Raw genomic sequence first — 24065 nt, 5'->3', positions numbered from 1 at the left:
AAAAAGAAAATATTTCTGTAGCATCTTCAAAAGCAAATCAGTTCAATAAATTCAATAAACTCAGACTGGACTACCATTCAGAGCATTTTTCTTCTCTACAATTTTTCTCTCTCACAACCTTTGCTTTGGCCCCTACATCACTAACTCCCTGAAAGCTAATTTATTTTCAGCCTTCATTATTGTGGCTGAAAATTAACTTCCTAAAGAATACTACGGATAAATTTCTGGTATCTAAAATAAGGTGACCACAGCTACTAAATGAATTTTTATTTCATACTAAACAGGATATGTGGGAGTCAGAGTATTGTTAATATTGCAATAATTTCTTTTTTTTAAATGGTTAAATTCATAATCATATCTTTTGTGCTGCAGGTGTTAAACAAATGATAAAAGAATAAATATTCTAGCACACTTCAGCATTAAGTGGGGACTAAAAACTCTTCCTGCACTTAAAATTTCATGGATAAAAGATGTCAAGGGGCCCAAGTGGTCTTCCTCTCCATCGCTGCCATTTTAGAGCCACAGTTTATTTATCTGTTCTTTACCTGAGTGGAAAGAACAGATGTCAAAATATTATCCGCAAAGAAAGAATATCTTCTCCCAGCCAGCACAAATTGGTCCACAAAGTAATATTTCATTTCTAAGCAGTCGACATGAATTGGTCACACACACTTACTGTACAAGCTAACGCAAAAATTTTCATTTCGGCTAGTACTATCAGATAGTTAACTTAAAACCTGTGATAGTCAGATAATCTAAATACCAAGTAAGAAACTATCTCTAGTATAGATTCTATAACCTGTTTTAAAACCTTTCCCCCTAAAGTCTACTTTTATTTCATGTTGCTTTGTTTTTGTTGTTTTTTGAGGAGATGCCGTCCAATTAGGGTCATATCTAATTTTGACTTCTTTGAGTAGTAACTGTCTATGTGTGCAAGATTAATTCCCAAGATAGTTACTGAACATAACAAAATAAAACAGAATCATGAGCCGAATAGCCAGCTTATATAATCAATATGTGAGTATGCTTCAAGTAACGAGAACTGAGTTTTATACAGGCAGCCATTAACTGGTTAAACTGAAAATCATCTAAAAGTAAATGTCATTCAAGAAAAAAAAACTTTATTCAGCTTCATTATCAGAGACAAAAAAATAAAAATGATGCACCAAAATAGCATTTTTTAAATCCTTGCTTTTTTGTAATTAATAGAATACTGTATTCAAAACTGTTCCACAAAGTGCTCCTAGTTGGTGGTAAATAAATAATTAGTTACCTCTAATGTAAATTAATTATCTCTTAAATTGCTGTACTTGGATTTGAAGTATCTCAGGTCAATCGGTGATAAATTCCTTACTGGTTATTGATTTTCTCAAATGTTAACTGTGCACAATTCAGCTCTGTCTCATCAACACCAGCAGCGACATTAGCTGCCTCAGTCCATCCATCAGTCACTCACAGGCTGATGTAACCTCACACACCCCGGGTCAAACAAGGCCTTTTGCTGCCATATCAAGTAAGTTCAGACAGCATGAAGCTGGAAAATCAGCTGGGAACAAAGTTTACTTCACAATGACATCTGGTGAGACGCAAATGGGGTTTCAATGAAGTGAAGGAGCGACAAAAACAAAAGGATAAATGGAATAGCAACTGAAAGATGAAGACTTAACTGGCTTAAGCACAGAGCTGAAGACAGAAAACAGCTTGAGGGATGGTGTGAGTAACAACAAGCACATTACTTCAAGCAATTAAAACATGTGACAAAAACTGAACTCAATATGCAGAGAATCGTGTGCATCTGTTCCTGCAAATGAATATGGCAAAGCTTTTTTTCTACACCCAAGGGACAAAATATGTGATAATCTGCTGTTATGTTCCAGAAACATGTACTGTAGTGACACCATCATGTGAAAAAAATAACTAGATGTGCCAAAAATACAGTATCATCCAGTGTATTGAATCTCAAATGTGTGCTGATGAAGAAAATGGTGCCAATAGTTGGCGTCTTATGCCACCTGTACCATATAGATCGTAAACACAGAGACATAATGAACTCTATAAAAGTTCTTTGCCACTAAAAACTAGTTTGTTCTATATCTGGATACATGTTTAGAAAATTTAATAGTTTTAGACAGTTTACCTGAGAAAACCTTTCATTAAGCAAATTTTTGTGGTAATTCTAAATATTTTAAGCAATCTCCCCATTTTTCTTCATTAATCAACAGCTTTTCAAGTTACGTGTCAGGTACATAAAGTATGTTGACCCTATTACTTATTTTAATCTTGGATCTAATTGGATCATCAACAAGCAGCGGACATTTACATCAGCTTTTAGACCATAAAAAACCAAACATTTTCTATTTCTATATCGATTCATAAAGAATAACATGTGAACCAAAAACTTTGAACCAAATGCATATACAAATGCTTACATGGTCACAACAAAATGCAAACATGCTAATGTTTAGTACTAATTGATTGCCATTTGTTAATAGGAACAATGAGCACCTGTGACAAACTGACAACTTGTCCAGAGTGAACCCCGCCTCCTGCCCAAACTGGGATAGAGTCAACCCATTCCCTCACACCCCATCCTGTCTTTCCCCCTCCCTTCCTTTCCTGCTGAATCCCATCTTTCCCTATCTTCTCTTTTTCCATCTTATCCCATCCTATCGTCTCCTATCATATGCCATCCCCTCTATCCATCACCCATCCGATTGAATCCTATCCTATCAACCCCTATCAAGTCCCATTTATCCTACCTTTCCCCGTTGTAGCTAATCCTTATCTTATCCTGTTCTATCCCATCCTTTACACTCAAATCCCATTTTATCCTGTCTCCTTCTATCTAATCTCATCTCCTAACCCATTCTATCCTTTTTTTCCCACCCTATCTAATCCCTATAGGAGTTTCTCTTTTCCTATCCAACTCGATACCATTCCTATCGCTATATTGCCATCCTATCTCTTTCTACCCTATTCCATTTCCTCTAATCCCTTCTTCGTGGGGTGCTCACTGGGTTCTGTTCTCTACCACCCATCTAGTACTAGTTTCTTCTCCTTTGTCCAAAAATGGTTGCCAATTTCTGCCTGAAAATCTGGGAATTAATTAAGCCTTTGGGTGGATGGGTCAGGGTCAGGGAAGATTAAAAAACTACTAACTTTTCATGACTTAGAATATCCTATGAATGAAAATGCAAAGGACTACAAGTCGTCCTCATCCGTCATCAGAGGAGACTTGAAGATTTTGGTGACTCAGCGCTAACCTACTAACATACAGCTAATTTAACTACTGATGAGGTGGATCACACGTTATATTCAAATTTTCACAAGAGTTCATGAGTTCTTTGATGTCAAAAGCTCTGGATCTCAAGATCTGGAATGACATTCTCTTGATGGATATTTGTTGGCCTCATCAATAAAATATGAGTCAAATTATCTTTATCCAAAAATAACCAGAACTTGTACAGAAAATGATGTAGGTAACAAACAAACATATGGGATCACATGACCTCCTCAAGTAAAATAAAAAAAATGTAACCCAATCTAGTTGGACTCCATGCTTCAATCTAGAGCAATTCAGACCACTTCCATATCTATTTTAAACATAATGTTGTTTAAACTTAGATTCCAAACTATTTCCGTCCAGAAGATTTCAAAATGTCCAGTCATCACGGAGTCGGACGGAAGTCGAGCCTACATTTGGGACTGGTCTCAGTTTTGGGCTGAGCCGAGGCTGAACTTCGTCGTCCTGCAGAAGGAGGATAGAGGCGTGACGTCGCTGCCCGCAGAGAGGCCCGCACGGCGGAAGGAGGGAGGCAGGGACGGTCGCCTCCACAGCCGCAGAGCAGACAAGGCTGCGAAACGCACCGAGCGAGCGGGCTTCGAAACAACAACCACCGACGGAGGAAACTTTGTAGGGAGCAGCCATAATGCGGCACCGCCCGCTCGCCCCGGAGCTGATGTGACTCCTCCGCCCGGGCAAAGGAGGGAGGACGCGGCTGGGGAAGCAGCCAACGCGTCTCGGGCGTTTGCCTCACCTCGTCCCGGTGAGCGCGGCAGGTCAGTCGGTCTGTCTGTGTCAAGGAGGCGGAGGAGGAGGTGGACGTGGTGTCGGCGGCGGCGGCGGGGTGGGACATGTCCTCGCTAACCGGAGAGGAGGACCAGAAATGGGTACCGACGCACGTCCAGGTGACGGTGCTGAGAGGCAGGGGCTTACGGGGCAAGGGCAAACACGGCACCAGCGACGTGTACACCATCATCCAGCTGGGGAAGGAGAAATACTCGACCTGCGTGGCCGAGAAGACAACGGAACCGGAGTGGAAGGAGGAGTGCACGTTCGATCTGCAGCCCGGCGTGTTGGAGAGCGGATCCCCGGCCGGTAGCAACGAGCTGGTCCTCACCGTCATGCACCGGGCTCTCATCGGGCTGGACGTGTTCCTGGGACAGGCGCTGATCCAGCTGGATAAAGTCTTCCAGGAGAGTAGATGCGTGAAAAACGAGTAAGTTGGCTTTTGCATGTGTGTGTGTGTGTGTGTGTGTGTGTGTGTGTGTTTGCATGGCGTGTGTGCAAGGGGATAGATAAAAAACAGGCGTGCATGTGCTGGGTCTGTGTGTTTTCCCATGTTCTTTGAACTCATCGAAGTCTTTCTGTTCTTTCCTGCCATCCAGTTTGTTCTGTGTTTTAAACCCAGCTGTCAAATCTGTGGTGCTGCATCAGGGCCCTGCAGACACACCCTCCCCCTCCCGTAACTACCTCATCCAAACAGCTCACCGAGGCTGAAAACCCCCTTTTCCAGAAACTTCACCTCCCTCAGGGTATCCACATTGCTGAAGGGGAGTTTCACATGTTGTTTTCCCCAATAGCTGAGGCATAACGTAGTGCAAGGGGATTAATTCCTGTTCCAGTTTTAGGGATTATCAGAACAGATCCCTGATCTGAAAGGTATTTTTAGCATAACATGTTGTTTTACACCACCCCTGGAGAAGATGCCCAGAGGCAAAGTTTGATGCATACACTTCACAATCAAGTCTTCAAGTCGGTTTGTACCATTGTTTAACTGTTAATGTCATCTTGGTGGAGTTATTTCGAGGGACAGATGGCACGCCACATTCTCTGGAACCCAAATGTTATATGATCCATTCCTAATGTCACAGATGTCCCATAACTCTTTTCAACACCTTCCAGAGGACAAGTTTAAGCTTGTTGCATTCAGCAAGAAAAAAAACACTATATTTGCACGCTTGAACATTTCTTGCGATGGCAATACACTGTGGTCAACTTGAGGCAGTAGTCAGCGAAATTTGATGTCACATGATTGATTTCTCCCAATGAAATATGAAAAAAAGAATTTGTTTAATAAAAATGACACCAGCAATTGTTCAATTTGACCAAGCAAAAAAAGTGTTTGAATCAACCATGTCCTTGTAGTGTTTTTTGGTGGATTATCAGTGTCTGGACTGTAAATGTTGGAGGAGCTCGTCACCTGGAGGTTAAAGTCAGTGATGTTGATGAGTCTGTGTTTGGGTATCTTGGTACATTCAATGCCTCGGTGTGGTATTCAGTAAATCTGTGTTGGTCAGTAGCAGCAGATTCCTGCTTTTGTGAGTCAACTGTAATGAAAACCCAAAAACATCTTGTCAGGGATCATTGACAAAACCCAAGGCCAACATTTTGGCTAGAACAGCTGTTTTTGTGTTACCTGACGCCTGTGAGACAGTTTATTTTAAAGAGGATGATTTATTGACTGAAATGTCTGAGAATGAAAGGATCATTTTGTTCTATAGCAACTCATCAAACTGCTCATCTCTAACAGCGATGAAGAGTTGGTTCTAAGTAGCTCCGGCCTAAAAATGATGATCTTTTCACCCCTGTTGCGGTTGTGTTCAGAAGATACGATCCTAATAATTTCTATTGTCTCATCGCTATAAAGTCTTTTGTTTGTTAAATCTGAACAAGACAGCGTGGTCTGGGTTGTATATTAGAGCAAATGTAGATACAGCAGGTTGATATGCTTCTTCTTCTCTAGGATGCATTCTTTCCATAGAATTTGTACTGTACATCTGATCAACATCATTCAGTGGAAACAAAGGCTGAGATGTAACTCTAGATTGGGTCAGAGTTTATTAACTGGCAACCAACCCAGCAGTGTTTCCTGAGATGGGTTGAAGTTTTATCAAACAAATTTTGTCCATTTGCTGAAACTGACCAAAGAAAGACGGTAGTTGTTAAACTTTTAAAGTTAAGTAGCCAGATGTGACTCAATGGAATTTTTAATAGAAGTTCAACTGTTTTTTTTTGTTGCATAGCATTGTGTGTACAGTCATTAGCTGCACATATATAAATATTTATCAACCTTTTACAAGATTCTAATTTTAAAATTGAGTCAGATTGAAACTATTTTATCGATAAACTAGCTAGTAATGGTTAAGTCTGGTAGCATTGATTTTTTTTTTCCAGCTTGTGAAATTGGAAGTTGTTGACATTGGCAAACTAAATAATTTTCCTGATCATTTATCACTTGCAGGCCAACATTGAGGCAACATCCATTATGAAACACCAATTTATTGTTGGTTTGCTTTAACAGCTAGCTTTGGCTTCTTTTTGGCATCTTCTCTCTTAGGCGTCCCCATTGGTTTGGTTAACTAGCTAGCCAACAGCTTCTTATGAAATGTGTTTGGTTTATTATCATTTTACTTGGATCACCAAAATACAGTATCAGACAAGGAAAACTAATCTGTTACTGTAATCTTTATTATCATAGCCTATTTCTCCTTTGACTGGGGACCCCTTAAATCCAACTGAAGGGCACCCATAGGTCCCACAACCCCCATGTTATCTTTACTCAGCACTTTCTATAAAATGACCTCAAACGGGTGTAGCCGGAGGATGCAGTGGTCGTGATGTGTTTGCATGATGAGCTGCTGTCACAGAGCAGATTCTTGGAAAGGTGGGTGTTAGGTGAATTCCCCTGCATGGCCTCTCAGTCAGAAAAACTGTACACTGTAGAATAAGACTAGAAAGAATTAAGTAGAACTACTTTTGTTTAATATTGTACTTCTCATACATATTTTTTAGGTTTCCAAGATGATACATTTTCTGAATAGCAGGGTTGTGGAATTGTTTTGGTTCTTCTTGTACTAATATCTTTATCTTGATTATTTTGGTGTTTTATAACCACTCATTTGAGATCCAGGTGTTATGCCATGTTGTGGATGTGGGAGGCTTTGATGCAGTTTCAGAAACCAATGTTAGTGCAGGCATTAGGATTGAACCTCCATCTGCTGAGCGAAGCAGACAGACTGTCCATGTCTGTGTACGACCAGAAAAATCCTCTGCTAAGAGCAGACAGACCTTCAGTTGGACTGCAGAGAGGATGCTGTCTAATGGACATTACAGTTATATAACCGCCTGACCTGCCAAGCCATCTCCATCATATAAATGCACTCCAGCTAGTTCTGCAGAGATTTCTCAGATTGTAGTCAATAAAATATCCTATAGGTTGCAGGATATGCATGGATGCATATAGCTTCCCATGTAAAAGCCGTGTAGTTGTAGTGCAAATCCTCCCATCAGTCTATCTGGCTTCATCACAGAGGTGCAGACAAGAGGAGGTGTCAACAAGGTAAAGGGCATTGTTCCTGACAGACGAGAAGAGGTGCTTTACAAATCTAGGTTACTGTGACACTGCAGGCTTAACTGTCTTGTCTTCAGTGCCGTTGGTACCAGGTTCCGCTCAGATCAGAGCAATCATAGCTTGCTAAATAGATACCAGGCTAATGCAGCAAATCGGACAATGCTGAGCTAGTATGAACACATGTTTTTTAAACAACAAACATTTTGATTCAAAGACTACTTACTCCAAAACCAAAGTGATTCATTAATTCAAGAGGATTGTTTTAATAATATGTGAAACCACCAAATGAACTCTTAATTGCTTATGGATATTTTTTAACTGAATTACAGCCTGAACCCAGGATTTCTCACTTCAATGGCATGCAGGGATCTTGTTGACATTAGAGATGCAATAAAGGAAAAGTAATGTCCCTCAAAATTGTTGAAGTCCAGCTGAAAGGCATGATAAATAGCTTTAGTCAACACATCAGTCCATGAAGGAATCTGATATGAACCTTTGTGGCCTTTAGTGACAGAACGATTCTAAAGAAGGTCAATGAATCTTGACGTAAAGTTGGGATGAATTCATGAAATGCCAGCTTGTTTTCTCGTGGAACATCAGTCATGAATCGATTGGTCCCTGCTTTTTTAGTTTTGTATTTTGTAGGGGAGCGGTACAATGCTCAGTTGTTAGAGAATTTTTGGGAGTGACGTTCGAGCTCATCGCGTCCAGATGTGGAATGTGGTCTGGGTCTCGTGGCCTGTCTGCAGGAATCCAAGCCACATTAGGAGTGTTACCCACAATCCTGTTGGAGGGTTTTCTGGTTTTATACCACTGAAAGACTACGAGATAGTTCAGATGAAGAAGCACCTCCTGTTGACCTCGCATTCTCTTTCAGTAGCTTGATATCTCACGCTAGTAAACTGCCACTCTTGGGACATTATTGGATGTCATTGAGAGCTTTTGGCGATAGTGGATTGTAGTTTTCTTCAGCTGTTGGATTTCTCAGCAGAGGTGGTCGGCGAGAGACTGCTCCAAGAATGTTGATGTCTGCTGAGCCCAGGTGTTACTTCACGCTCACCAAATATCTAAATGTTTTTTATTTCCCCCTTTTTTGACCAATATCTGTGTAACTGGTCAAACACCAAAGCCTCAAAGCCTCCAATGTTCTAATTGCAATGTTGCGAGAGGAGATTTAGGCTGTGAAGTAGCATTATCTGTTGTATTTGGTCTGACTCGACACTTTTCTTTTGCTTCATGCCATGTTTTTCTTTAAAATTAGTGCTTGTGTTATTTGGTTTGCTTTTTTTTCTTCTTTTTTTTTCATTTGCAGCCTTTGTAGCTGTGCTCCTTCCATTCTATAGGGATGTCCATCGGCTGTCCGGTATGTTTGATGGTCGGTCTACCATTATGTTCCAGACCGAAACATCTTGGCAGCTATTTGACGGATTGTGATGGAATTTGAAACATGCATTTGAAGGACCTATGGAATGAACCTTCATCTGTTTTTTTTCTTCGAGGCCAGCATTTTATTTTGTCCAGTACTGTGGGTTATTACCAGATACCTGCAATGTGGTTCATAAAATGCCTCTACATTTGCTCACTTTCATTGATAAGTGATTATTGTCTGTCCGCTAGGAAAAACTGCCTTTTAACTGTCAAACCTTGGACCGGTACCCCGAATCTAGGTGGGCAGTAACTGTAGCATTAAGGGATTGAGTAGCTTTCACAATGACAGTTGGAGGACGAGCCAGAGATCTAACCATTTACCTTTTGATCATGGAACTAATATGCAAAAACAGTCATTTAAGGTAGTTGGTGTGAGAGAAGAGGATTCAAAGGACAGGGCTATATGGAGGAAATTGATTCGCTGTGGCGACCCCTGAAGGGAAAAGCCGAAAGGAAAAGAAGAAGAAGGTAGTAAACAAATAATCATACCTGCTATTTTTGTTGCATTGGCTTGGGAATGCTAGCCTTTACCCTAAAGTGCTACTCTGCCTAAAATAAAAGAACGTTTTTGTATTTTTGCTCCTGCAGAGATTGATAAAGGTTCTTTTCTTTGTACGTCAGGCTCTCTTATGCTGCAGAGTTCCTTGAACCTCATGACAACCCCACTGAATCCTTGGGAAAAACAAGAGCTATCTCAGAGCAATACAAACTAAAATACCAACATGAATAAAGAACACAGCTAAATTCCACAGTTGACACAGATCCTGTGCCCTTGGCACCGGTTTTATTTCAGAGAGTCTCTTCTGTCTGACTCTGATAGCTCTCTTGCTCACAGGGCCCCACAGGGACTGAATATATGCTGGATGAAATAGGTCTGAAGCGTTCTTGTCAGGAAGTTTTAGCTCTATTCTGACATAAAGAGCAGTTTATTAATATTCCTAGACTTTTGGAAGATTTGTAAGAATGAGATGGTAGCTTCTGGAAGAGAGAATTCTCCTATGTACTTCACAGTGAGGGTTAGATCAGCTGGGATGGGGTGGGGTGTTGTGATATCCTGTTTTTTCAAGATGTGTTAGCTGATATGCAGTTATGCTCTGCTGCTCTGGAATGGGATGATTTTAAAACAAAATTTAAATAGACTCCCACAGATTGCAAAATACAGGCAGAACATTTGATCCTGAAGTCTAAAGATTCTTCGTGCACTCAGCACAGTTTGCCTCGTTGAACTGCAGCCATCTGTGTGGGATGATGCATTTGCAAAACTGGGTTCTTTCAGTTTCACACTGTGCCCCGAGTATGTGGGCTTTAAAATATAGGCTGCTGGTTTTGCCTGTTGTGCAATTTCTCTATTTAGGCCTTATGTTCGCTTTACTTTTGTGCACATTTGTTGTTGTCAGGCCTTTTCATATGAGGAATGCAGGTGTATCTACGTAAATAGGCCTGTAAACTATTTTTGCAGCATCCTCAAAAAGAAATAGATGTTTATAAGTCATAAAAATGGCTTTTGAAATGTTTTTAGTGTGCAGAAACTAATTGATTCAAACAATTTTAGTGTTGTCTCATCTTCCTGAGTCAAACTCTATTTACACAAATGTAAAACATGTTGCACATTTGCTGATTTTTGTCTTCTCAAAACATGCAACGTTGAAGAAATGGAGGGAGGATTCTTGATTTGTTTTCACGAACAATGTCTACAACTACATTCCCTGGTGTGGTCATGCTAGTAGTAGCTTTAGAACTGCAGCAGAAAAATGAATGCATATCTCTGTGGTCTCGTATTTGGAATGTGAACCCCACCTTGGCTACAGGGTGTTGACTGCTGAATTCTGAGGAGGAGTAATACTATTGTTGGAGCATCGATGTGAAACTCGAGTCCACACCTAAAAGTCTTTTGAGGTAGCAGCTCTGGCGAACATTTTTAGACACATGACCAAGAATCTCCATTTTATATGAATCCAACTATTAAAAACAAATCACGCTATTCCAGAGGGAAGGAATTTCCTTTGCTTACATAGAATCTGACAAGAGGGTTTGATTTAATGAGATACTGTGATGTAAAATACCAGATGTACCACGTCATCAGAGTGGTACTTGTCTCCATGGACGATATGTGGTTTGGTTAAGGAAGTCGTCCTGCATTTCCTCAGTCCATCCATGTGGCACATTTCCATTGTTGTGTATTTTCTGTGTGTGTGACGTAATGATTGTTGTGGATCTATAAAAAGCGACAGCATTCCTCTATCCTCCCTGGACTCCACCTGCTTGTTAGTCATGATTCTCAGAGCAACACTGGAACGAGTCTATTTGTTAATGGTTTTCACTGGCATTCTTCTTGGGTGTTACCCAGGCCTGAACTTTAGGTCGGTAGCAGAATGATGATTACATAACAAACAGCCTGTGCTGTGAATTCTTTGTTTTTCTCCCTTCTGCAGACCACAGTTATGCCAGTGTTTTTGTTAGAGCAGAGAAATTTCCTGTGTCTTTTCCTATATAATCAAAAGCCTCATGTTAGAACTGAACGTTTCCTGGATACTAGGTTTATGTTGCTGTAGGGAGTTTTATTAAATACATTATTAAAAAGCCAGTCTTTTCTGGTATCAATAAATGGATGTATTTCTACTATTTTAAATAAATATATAGTGCTTTCTTTTGATTATTTTAACAAAATTTTTACATTTATTTAGATTTGTTGTTAAGTTTAATATTCTGTCTGTAGTTACAGCTTGTTTGTCAGCTTATTGTTATAATTTTGGTCACACCTGCCCGTTTTGACAGCAGTAATATTTGACCATGTACCTATATTGTCATAATATGAATCCTAAATGGAAGGATGATTTCAAAATTTTTATTTTGCTAATACTATCTTGTCGCATGCTAAAATTACAATGTTAGCAGTATGGTAGCCATATAACAATGGTTGAAAGGGAATATAACCAGATAACAATGAGCTAATTCTGTATGTTAAACAATACGAAGTATGAATATGAAAGACTGATCATGCAGGGAATTTAAGAAAACGCTCGTCGTGCTAATTTAACATTTTTTTGTGCATCATTTGGTGAAGTTTTTATTTTATGACAAGGAGGATACCTCGTCCAACTTAATTGCTAAACCATCCTTAGTACGTGTTAGCCATGATAACGAAAGCATGTTTACATGTCAAGCCAAATAGCTGTTTGCAGGCTACCTCAAGGCCTTTTAGAACTTTTAAACAAGATAAAAAGATTTATAGTTTATGAGATTTTTCCCAATGATTGTCCATATTTTCTGCTTGGTCATGCTTTGTGTTTGGTTTGACTGGTTTCTATGGTAGCTGTGCAGTAAATGTTTGAAGTTCCTCTCCGCGGTCTCACTTCCTCTCCTTAACCCGTTTTCTTTCGTGCAGCAGCTTTCAAATTTAATCTGTGACATTTAATCTCGAAACGTACTTCCTTTTCACATTTGACTTTCCGAAGTGTGACATTTAGATTTTCTTATTGACTCAACAGACTGAGGCACCCTACTTATTCATGAAGTCGTCTGACATCCTGTGTTATAATTGTGTAAAGACTGAAATCAGTCGAATCAGTCGAATTTCATGATTTTCACAAGCAGATAACATCATTAAAAAAGTTGGTTTGATTCAGTGACTTATTAGTTTCATTTAAAGTGTATGATCAGCGTGTTTAAATAATAATATTAATAATGAAATAAAATTATTAAGGCACCACTTTCTTTTGTCATTTGTGTCCTATGGAAAATGAAATAGAATCTGTAGTTTATTGCTTATTGACTTGATGTTAAATTAATCTGCAACAAAAACAAAGGGCAAAATTAAAATTTCCTGAAACTGAATTTAAAAAAAGAGTGTATCTGAATCTATCCATCATATTTTTATGTTAAAGCAAATTTCGTCTGTCGCTCAGGCTGCTGGTGCTGAACAGAGTAAAGGCTCTGTGGTCATGGTGTGAAGTGAAAATAGCTCAGCGGCTCAGGAAGTGAAAAAGTAAAGCAGGTCTTGGTATCAGGTGCCGATGTCAGTCCTCGTTCCCCACATGCTGGGTGGGGAAATTCTCTCAGTCACAACAATCCAGATGAGATTTTCTTGTTTATGGTAAACTTTCTGGTGATCTGAGATGGGTTGATCTGTTTTTCAGAGGGCCTGTTGTATTTAAACATCTCTTTATTTAAATCATAATTTGATTTACTCCATTTTTGATGTCTACCGGGTCCGAAACCATATTGGTATTGTGGGATGATAGTTATGTCTTTTTCCAGGTTATCCCATTTCTTAATTCCTAATCTTCCTTTGTCTGATGCAGGTGGTACCGGCTCAACTCTAAGACTGGGAAGAAGGAGAAGGAACGAGGAGACATTCAAGTCACGATCCAGTTCACCCGTAACAACCTGACGGCCAGCATGTACGACCTGGTCATGAAGGACAAGGGCGCCTCCACCTTTGGCAAGCTGAAGGAGCGCATGAGGGGCAAGAGGAGATCCAACGACGAAGACTCCTCGACGGGCGTTCTACCAGGCGGTTACGGGTCTCTCTGCAGGATGCGGCAACGGTTGCCGAGCGACGGAGGCGGGGAGGAGGACTACGAGGACGACGAAGGGGGCGAGGTCCGGCGGAGCAAGATGAGGACCTTCTTCCTGAGAGGGAAGCTGAGGAAGTCCTCGGACACGCGGTCCAGCACGTCGCTTGGCTCGGAGAGCAGTGAGTCGTCGTCACGTGGCGGGAGCCTCAGCCCCACGGCCGGAATCAGCGTGGTGGTCTCCGACCTGTCCAACTCGCCCAGCAACAGCAGCAACCTGACAGCCGACAACAGCCCAGGTGAGATGTCGTGAAGACACAACGGTATTTCCCAAGAGTCTTCCTGTAAAAGCTCAAAAAGTAAAACACTCTTATCATCGGCCCAATCAAAAACCAGCACTGTAACTGGAATATTAACTATTTATCTAATTTTCACATTTTTCTTTTGGGGTGTGGAGTGGATTTATCATTTCAAAATGAATTCCACCTTTTTTAAATCATCACAAATGAATAGAGGACATGCTACGATCCATATTGTTCGCCCCTTGTGGTGTTGCTATCAGCTAATACGCTGCACCGGATAGATTTTCATTGAAGGTCATTAAGTGCTTGTATCTCTTGTTGTGCAATAAGTTGATAATGTGCTTGCAAAGAATTAATTAACTTAAAATGAAAGTCCCACCTGTGGAACTGCTATGTTTTGACGCTTGTATCGACTTTATGGAGGCATTTGCTCCCCTGGGCGCCGTCTGCATTGTAGAATGAAAACATAGCATCTGTGGCGAAGTAATTACCTGGACTGAAGAGATGTTGCACAGCTCCACTCTGGTAGCTATATCTACCAGAAATACCAACCAGCTGTAAACAACAGTGTCACTGAAGTCGTTTATTACCTGCATCCATCTTTTCTCACACTCCCTCCCTCCCCTTTCTTCTCCTCGTGCCTGGCGTTGCAGAGCACACCGGAGAGACATCGCCCAAGTCGTCTTCTTCCCTCAAATGTGAGTTTGGTGACGACACCGGAGAGATCACCATTGCAGTGCCTCAGCGCATTGTGTGCGTTAACGGAAGCCATGCTTACAACGTTCCCCCCCTGGACCCGGGCTCAGGAAAACCTCCAAGTTCTTTAGGCCCGGGGCTGTTGCAGAAGTCTTTGCCTCTATCCATGTCTCTCCAGAATCTCAGCCCACGAACAAACGTCCCCCAAGGTCCTGTTGGGGACGGCCGTCGCTGGTCTTTTGACAAACCCGATGAAGAGGAGAAAGCAGCCATAGTGGCGGCCCTGGAACAAAGCGGCCCCATGTCGGTGGAAGGAGAAGAGGAGAACTTGGGGCCGATTCTGCTCAAAGCGGTTTCCCCCACGGTGGAGTGGGACATCCAGGGTAAAAAACAGAGGAAGAACTTGTTTTCCCAGGGGAGGAGCGAGTCTACAGGGAAAGGACAGAGTCAGCCCAAGGATGAGTCCGAACGGGTTCACGCCGCCGCTGAGGAGAAACCCAGGGGGTGGTTTGGATCAAAGGACTCGCACAGCAAGCCCAGGTGAGGTGCACACTGTCATCACAGGAAAGATTCATCCAAGTTGTTTCACCATCAATAGGTGAACAACTATTTTATCAATACTACTAGGGGTTGAATCAAGAAGAAAAATTCTCAGAGCCAACTTAAATTTGAAGCAATTGTTTAACATTGTAGACATCGTTTTTCACTATTATTCTATCAATCAATTAGAAAAATATGGACTTGAGACAGTAGGTGATTAGCTTAGCTTACAGTTATGAGCAGATTCAAGGGAAAATGGCCATCCTGGCTCTGAGAAATAAATAAAAAAATACCCCGACCAGCACCAGATTACGAAAACAGGGAGCACCATGTTAGCAAGACATCAACTGTGAGGTGGATGTTAGTAGTCAGATCTGAGGGAGACGGTTTCCTGTCTTAACTGCTGAGTTCCCTAAAATGAGATACAGTTAACAAGTTGCATTTATAATTCCATGTTCAGATTTCATATGTGGAGCCATTACAATTTCATTTCGCTTCCTCCTTACCTACAAGACTTTGCTTCCGGCTCTGCATGTCCTCTCTAGCTCCTGGTCTCTGGTTACAGGAGGCATCTGCAATGCAGATGGAGAATGGAGCCGGAGCCTTGTGCAGATTGTAATGTGGTTCAGGAGCAATCATCATCATGACCACTGATCTCTTACAGGTTTTGCGTACATTTAAATTTGTGCGTCTGGGTTTTGTTTTTGCATTATTGTCCAGGAAGAAGAACGAGAACCCTTTTTTTTTCTACCTCATGTATCGATCTATTTTAAAGACCGTACTGTAATATTTCTATAAAACCAGCCTAAACACAATATTGGACTGATAAGCATTTGCTGATTGAAGTAATGTCAGCTGTTCTGCACTATAGTACACTCAATACCTTAATACAGGATACACAACCACATGGCCTTACGTCCTTGTGGAAAAGTGCCAAGTTGGCATCAGCAGCATGAAGCAATCCCTGTTCCCATCTTCCCACAACTTCCTTTTTAAACCATCTCATCATGCACCAATTAAAAAAGTCAGTGTTTTGTCAATAGGAAAACATGATATGATTGAGTTCAACTATTATACCAGTTTTATTATTTATCTTTAATAGTAGATAGTAAAGAGCGTTGGAATTTTCATTTAATTTTCACTTTTTTCCATTTATTCTTACAATACATGAGAATTTGTGGTTTGTAGTGCCTCGGACCCTTTTTAATTAAAAAAAAGAAGATAAACGCCTGAATAAAAAGAAACTACTTCATTTAAACTATATAAAATATGGACGAGAATGGCTTTCAAATTTATATAATCAGAAAAGAGCACAGGTGCCCTTCCACAAAATTCTACTCAAATTGATTACAGGCTTTCACAGCACGAAGGAAAGTTCTAAATATTCCTGGATTACACTCCCTTTCTCTGGATCTGCCCCAAAATTGTACAATATCTATACCTTGCCCATTCCCTGTCCTTCCAGTAATTTTCTATGAATGATAACAAAGATGAGAGTGAAAGCCTCAATCGTAAATACTGACATCACGAGATGGTTGAGACTCAACCAGAGCAAAATTATTAGTTAATGTTGGGCTTTTATCCATCCAGAGAACTCTAAATGAAGGCATTTTCATTTTCCAGTGGAGGTGAGCACATGACCAATGTGAAAGTACCATGAGTGGTTCAAAAATCTCTAGAGCTTGCAAAGACGAATGAGCCGGGAGCTCTGGGTGCTGCAGAGCTAAACGAGTTAAACTCTGTTCATCAATGGTTGTTCATTTATAATAAATTTACCACATGTCATTTGAGGCTGGCCTGTCATCCAGCGGTGTCAGTAATCCTCACTAATCAAGAGGACTGTGTCCCCTTCCTTTCACAGCCTGGTGGTGTCACCTAAACTAGAGCCCTGCACTTACCCCCATCAACCACTCTTCCCACTCAGTCGCCACCCCACGAGTCCCCCTATAGAACCCGCCTCCCCGGTTTCTCCCCTTCACCACTCTAACCCCTTCTGCCACTCACAGAGCACCTCACCTCCCACACCCCCCAGTAACCCTTTCTTCTCTTTCCTCCAACACAACCCTTTCTATGAAGACATGCTAATGGCTCCGCAGCTAAAACCTTTACTGCCTCCTCTGCCCTATCTCTCCAGTTCCAGGCCCCCGATAGACAATCTCTTTCCACAGACGAGCAACACTAACCCCACTCACACTTGTGAGAACCCGACTGCCGAACACTCCGTCGCCGGTACAGATTCAAACAAGGAACCAATGGCCAGAGTTGAGAATCAACCTCTTCCTCCTACACCCACTGAGGGGGCAACGACTTTGTTCAAGAGGTCGTCCAACCCTTTCGTGCGTCCCGTGGAGCCAGACCTGAATTCAGAGTGGGACGAATCATTTGAAGCATTTGCAGCTGGCAGGTTGCAGTCTCCTGAGGAATTGACTCCAGTTTGCAAAACACCGCAGAACGTTCATCCACTGATACTCTACTGTAACAAGGAAGCAGCACCACCCATAGCAGATGTTGGTCCAAACACAAGTGGGAATGATGCGTCATATCATCAAGCTGCCACAGAATGTGGATTTAAAGCTCACAAAGTCACCAGCCAGGCGACCAACGCTAACGCTTATCATTTTGACTCATTTACACAATTTCTTGAGACGATCCCTGAGCATGCCAGCTTTGAGAGTGACAACATCACATCAAATACCCCCACTAAGTCCCAAAACCTGGCTGCTTATGCTAACACTAACAATGCTAACAGTGCTACTAACACAAATGATTTAACACAGATTAATATGCATCAACCACTTGGTCACACCTCATCTGGAAAGTATGACACCAGCTCCTCAGATCCTGGTTCTTCAGGTCTCGGTAGCTCAGCAGAAGAAGATATCCTCTCCTGTGTCTCGTCTTACTCGGACAAATTCTCCGCATCGTCTTCCGAGGAGGCAGAGGTGCAGAACTTTGACATTCGCCACTTTGACAACTCCTCCGAACTGGCTGTGGTAAAAAAGTCCTCAGAATGTGAAGATGACATTGACACATCAAACGATTTGTCCTTAGATCTTCTTGACCAGAACACTGTTATTCACCACAGAGACGGTGATGAAAAGGTAGATATTGGTATTTCGGAAGGGTCGTCAGCACTACAGGCCTCGATTGTCACTAATTCAGAGCAAACGATCATCACCGGAGAGACTCAGGCAGCTAAAACCAACATCTGTTTACAGTCTGAGGATGAAAATGAAAAGAAAACAGGCGATTTAATCATTACTTCAGATGTTCTTTCAAAAGTTGTGGAGGATTCTGCTAAATGTCCAAGTGACACCACAGATCTGATGACCACTACAACTCTAGATGATGACCTTTGCTGCGTTGTCCCATCACTGCACATCATAACCTCTTCCCCTAATGCCAGTCAGAGTTTGCTGGACTTGCCCATTGAGGGTTTAGGGGGGCAGGATGCAAGCAGACAGTCTCCCATACAGTTTGAAGCTTTAGATTTCCTCAGCACAAGTCATATAGCAAACAGCGCCAGCCAAGGCTTTGATAGTGCACTGTTGCACACTCAAGTGTCCAATCAGAGCAGCAGCAGCTGTCTCCAAAGCTTTTATCTGAGCGTAGACTCCCAGGACTACCAAACCTGCGAGTCTCAACCGTCATCGATGTGCTCGGGCGGCTCTGAACCGAACAAGACGTCACACTCTGTCAATTCGACGCTCTGTGGTGAGCTGAGCAAGATTCGGCAAAATGCTGCTGGTGCTGCTCTGGGCCAAGAATGCCAACCATCCAATGAAGAAATCAACTGCACTGACCAACTGGAAGAATTTCTCTGTAAAGGGGAGGACAGCACGGCACCTCTTGAGCCAAGTTTCATGATAGGACCTGACTTTGGTTTGGAAGTGCTCCCAATAGCATCGGCGAAGCATGTCTTATGTGACGAGTTCTTGAAATACCCTCAGACGGAGAGTTCTATGCTACAACGCTCACAGTCTGAGGGCAACCTGACACCCAACATTGACGAGGTCCTCCTGCCCTCCTTTGGAAGTGATCCTGGTGCCATACAGGAGGATTTGCCCTCGCCCCAGCCCAGCCCTGACCACCCCTCTTTAACCTCCTTAACTCCTTCTTTAACTCCTGAGATTAGCAGCTCCCCTGTAGCACTCCATTCCCTCCCTCCCGTTGCGGATGCTGTGGCGAGGTCGCCACCCAGCAAGGCTGGAGCTGCAATGCCCCAACCAATGCCACAGGAGAGCCAGCATGAGCAGCGGGCATCCAATCAGCAGAGCAGGTGAGGTTGAACGTGTTCAGTGGTTGGTGAAAAGGTGGAGGGGAAGCACTTTTTCCCTTTTCCTATCCTGTTGACTCTTCAGTCTTCCTCTGCCGCTCTGCTTCAGCCTGCTTTTCTTCTGTGGCATCGAATCTCAAGAGGTTTCTCCTGTGTGGTGTGACCTTCTCTTCCTCATCACTTCATTACAACACACACACATGTACATATTGGTGTTAACGGTAGTCCTCCTGAGCTTCTGGTGTGAGTCTTGGATTTGTCTTAACGATTGGGGAACAACAGTCTCAGGCCAATTAACAGTAATTATTTTGCCCTTAATCATCCCACACACACACACCTCCTCTCCCCAACACACACATCAATCCCCCTTCCCCGGAGGGCTAGTTAGTGTTCTAACACAACCACACCCGTTTGCTGGAAATCCACAACCCAGCTTCGTACGAGGCAAAAAAGGTGTTGTTGTTGCCACTGACAACATTCCACTTTCACTTTGGGGTAATAAAGTATTTAACACAATTGTGAATATTAAATTGCATTAACGCATGCAATTAAGTTTTTAATTTCAATTTTCACCAGGGTTTCTTGTCATGGGGAGTCTCAAACATGTCAAACCTCATTTTCTCCTGATCGGTGACTTTAACACTGTGGGATTTGAAATGGATGATGGGTAGTATCAATGTGTGGGGTCATCCTGGAGGTCGAAAGGAAAATCTGTTCTGCTGAAATTATGTGTTTAATCTAGAGAACCTGATCTAACTACTTTTGTTAAAAGTATTTTAATTTACTGAAAAGGAAATGTTTTACTTGTTGAATTTCTTTGGCTTGACTTTACTATCAAAGCCTAAAAGTAATAAGCATTGTGTTGTGTGTGCTTTTCAGAATAAAAGCACAATGGCTCCAGCGTTAACATAACTTCCTCAGTTTAACTAGCAGTGATTTGTTTCACAGTTTCTTTTGACCTTAAATGCAACAAAGGAAGCTCAAAGCGTTTTTCAACAAAGAAATGACACGCAGCAAATGCTTCACATAGAAAATGACAGGGAGACAACATGAAACAGGGATAAAAAATACATTTAAACATATGGGTTAGACAAGGAAGCGGGGATAAGAATGGAAATTATATCAAATTAAAATAAAAGAAAGAATAGTTATTGAATTTAAGTATAAATAGCACACATAGAATCAAACACATAATAAAATAATGTGGCAGCAGAAAGCAAAGCACAAATGATTTGAAGACTGAAAATTAGTATCTAGTTAAATGCTTAAATGAAGAGATATGTATGTTTAAAAAATATTAATTGTCTCTTTTTCCTGGTATCTGTTGTTTAATAGTTTTGGGCCATAACTGACAAAATCTTTTTTCACTAAAAAACACAAAAAATATTAAAATGCAGTATTAATGAATTGAAATTAGATCACATATAGCCGAAAGTAAATTGTATTAAAGTTAGAAACCTGTAAGAAGTCTTTTAAAGGATTTTACTCTGAAAATCACAGTTTGCACAAATCATCTCCTGACTTCCAATCCAATACATTAAAACAATTTTTTTAATGCGTGTTCTCATATTGAATGAATGGAACACACAGATATCAAAGAACTCCAGGATGACGGTCCCTAAATCACCTGAAGGCTTCCGTATTTAACCACATGGGTGTTGTCATTTTACATGGGACCCCTGACTGTGTGTGTGTGTGTGTGTGTGTGTGTGTGTGTGTGTGTGTGTGTGTGTGTGTGTGTATGTGTGTGTGTGTGTGTGTTCTGCATGCTATCGTCCCGTCCAGCCCCCACCCGGTGAAGCCCCTGACCACTGCCACACTGGCTGAAGAGAAGCGGACCGAGGGCCGGTCTGTTCTGGAGAAGCTCAAGTCCACCATCCACCCGGGGCGGGGCAGCGTGGGCGAGCAGGACGCGGACAGGAAGAAGGTGCAGCATGTTAGAATGGAAAACTCTTTTCAAATGCGGGATCTCGAGGAGAAACACATCATTTTTAATGATGACTGATTATATGAAGAAGTAATCATTTGTTCTTTCTGCATCCTCAGTGCGTGGTGGAAGGAGCGGGTTCCTATTACCACCTGAACCACAGCGAACTGGTGGCCTTGCTGGTGCAGCGGGAGGTGGAGCTGGAGAAGCAGAAAGAGGAGTTCGAGCAGCAGAAGTGTTTGCTCGCCAAGCGGGAGGTGGAGCTGAAGCGGCTGAAGCCGCAGATCAAAGATCTGGAGGACTACATTGACACTCTGCTGGTGCGCATCATGGAGCAGAAGCCCACTCTGCTGCAAGTGCGCTCCAAGTTGAAGTGACGAAGGAGGTCAAAGGGTTTGCAGTTCAGCCGTATCTGTTCACTCTAAGCTCCACAACAGCTCTTTAGTCTTTTCACTGCTATGCTGTCCTTTTTGATACGACTATCTAGGCACTGAGAGATGTTCCACGCGTTTTCCAGATGGCCTGCTGACACGCAGCCTCGTCCAGGGGGTTTGGTTGCTACGGTTTTCGAATGTAGAGGGTTCTCAGGTTCACACAGCCAGTTGGTTTTGAGTTCAGTGATGGCAGAACATCGATTCTTCTTTCTCGCCTCACATCTATCATCTTATCACAAAAGAGTGAAACGGTGGAGTTTCAGTAGATGTACGTCTGGCCCGTCTCATCAGGCAGTTTAACTTCTTTTAGAAGGCGTCACAGATCCATAGGGAAGAGAGCAAACGACGACTGCTCTGGTGGTTTTGCATATTTTAGGTCAATAACCAAAACTTACATCTGTTTAAATAAATTTCCTTCCATTCTTTTAGCTGTAAGGTTTAGATTGAAGTTAAACCCACGAGCCCTGGGGTTCATTACATTTTCCTGTTTGGAGTTCAGAGCTGAGCACTAAGATGTCAGTTACCAGAAATGATTAATAATTTATCAATACAGTAAGTTAATGGATAAATTTACCACTTCTTTGAGTTTGAATCTGGCTGAAGAAACTATGACTTTGGGCATTTTTGTCTTTGGATTTATCCAGAGTTGATCCATTCCAATTAGAGAAGTAAAGTTTTTAATTCTTTGTCATTGTAGTCACCAGAATAAAAAAAATTTGACCCATTTTGGCTTCAAGTGGCTTAAAAACAAGTAAATGCTGAGCTTTATCTGAACTGATTTATTTATAGGAGTATCCATATTTTAATGAGGATTAATTCATGCAAAACCACCACCATTTGTCATAGTGTTCACTCACACTTATGTGAGTGGCTTCAGTTTTTTTCCAGATGGTGTTTGTGCTGTTCTGGACAGTCACCCTGAAGTGTGTCTGAATGATTCTGATGACATTGAGTGCTCTGACCAGTTATTGAAGCGACAAGCCAAATTAGTCCTCGTCACATGCACGTTATTAGAAGTTCATCGTAGATTATGAATGTTCAAAAGTGTTCTTAGCCAGCAAGTGAATAGTTCAAATTTTTTTAACGCACAAGAAGTGCTGTTTATGTTTCGCTTTCTCCTTCCTTATCTTTTGTTTCTGTTTGATGGGAATGTCTTGAGATTACCCATAATGCTCATCCTAATAAGCTAGCTGATCCGTGTGTGGGTCAGGTGTTATCAGGTGAAGACAGTATCCAGTCAGTATCAAAATCAAACAATACTTCTTCCAACATGTTGGCACCACTCACACATCGCTACTGCTTTCAGGTGTTTAAAAAAAGGGACGTAAACCGCATTTTACAGCATACATGCTGTGTTGAAATGCCAAATGCTGCCTTATTTTGTTTTTCATTAAGAGTCTAGCACATCATTTTCTGGGTTGAAGCAGATTTCGAAATAAAGGAAGCCATCTTCATTTTTTTTTGTTTTTTATGTTTTGCTTTCTTTTCATACCTTGTTATGTTTGGATCGCTGCACAAGTATGCATACCAATGTAAAATGAGCAGTAATAGTGGTTTCTTGTGAAATGCCAAAAAAAAAAAAAGCCTTGAAAGCCAATTGATTCACCGTAAAGTATTCCGATTTGATGCCACTTTAAGCATTTGTGGATGTTCTTGCACTACTTAATCGTCAGAACAAATCTCGACTGTACCTGTCCGTAGATGTCGGGATAGTTATATGTACTTTTCACCGTGCTGCACTTCGGAATAGCTCTGTAATTTAATCACTCTGCCACCACAATGATGACTCTCTGGTGAGCTTGAAGCATACAAAAGCATCCAAAAAGCATCTTGTCATCTCAATTCTGCTGTGCGATCTCAATATCAAGTGCATAGATGACTGTAGAGACATATTAAATGTGACTCAGCACTTATGAAGCGCAAGAATAAACATCCTCCCTCATGTCTTCCATTTTCAGAGGTTTTATTTAAGTTCAAACTGATTGTATTTTGTCTTTGACTGTGTAGCTGGTGGAATGTGATTAAGGTAGTTGTTAAGATTGGAAAGTTTACAATTCGTGATGCAATTCTGTTTCACAAATTTTGTATATTTAATAAAGAATATTTTGTGTTTCTTGCTCACCGAATGCTTGGTTGTAAATCTTTCTTTGGGGGTGGTATTTTTATGTTTACAAGATTTGTATCTGATCGTAAGCTGTATTTTTTATCCAAGTTGTTGATTTTTTTTTTTTGTGTTCATTCAATTTGCAGTATGCAATGACAAATATGTTAGATTTATACAACTGAATGAATGAATGAACTAGATTAGTTGTTT

At 41.5% G+C, this 24065-nt stretch overlaps 1 protein-coding gene across 2 annotated transcripts; it reads left to right on the top strand.

Annotated features, from left to right (window-relative positions):
- The first annotated feature begins 1144 nt into the window (after positions 1-1144).
- rab11fip5a (RAB11 family interacting protein 5a (class I)) lies at positions 1145-23877 on the top strand. Of its 2 annotated transcripts, XM_068338788.1 has the most exons (6): positions 1145-4499; positions 13364-13875; positions 14532-15114; positions 16976-19393; positions 21176-21317; positions 21437-23877. In XM_068338788.1, exons 1-6 carry the CDS (start codon positions 4135-4137, stop codon positions 21692-21694), a joined length of 4278 nt encoding a protein of 1425 aa, XP_068194889.1. In that variant the 5' UTR covers positions 1145-4134; the 3' UTR covers positions 21695-23877. The 2 variants fall into 2 exon arrangements, with proteins under 2 accessions (XP_068194889.1, XP_068194890.1); XM_068338789.1 differs by lacking the exon at positions 16976-19393 and having other exon boundaries at positions 1155-4499.
- Positions 23878-24065: the final 188 nt, after the last annotated feature.

The sequence above is a fragment of the Antennarius striatus genome, chromosome 17, assembly GCF_040054535.1.
Source record: "Antennarius striatus isolate MH-2024 chromosome 17, ASM4005453v1, whole genome shotgun sequence".
NCBI classification, from domain to species: Eukaryota; Metazoa; Chordata; class Actinopteri; order Lophiiformes; family Antennariidae; genus Antennarius; species Antennarius striatus.
This window is presented reverse-complemented; position numbering and strand designations above follow the sequence as displayed.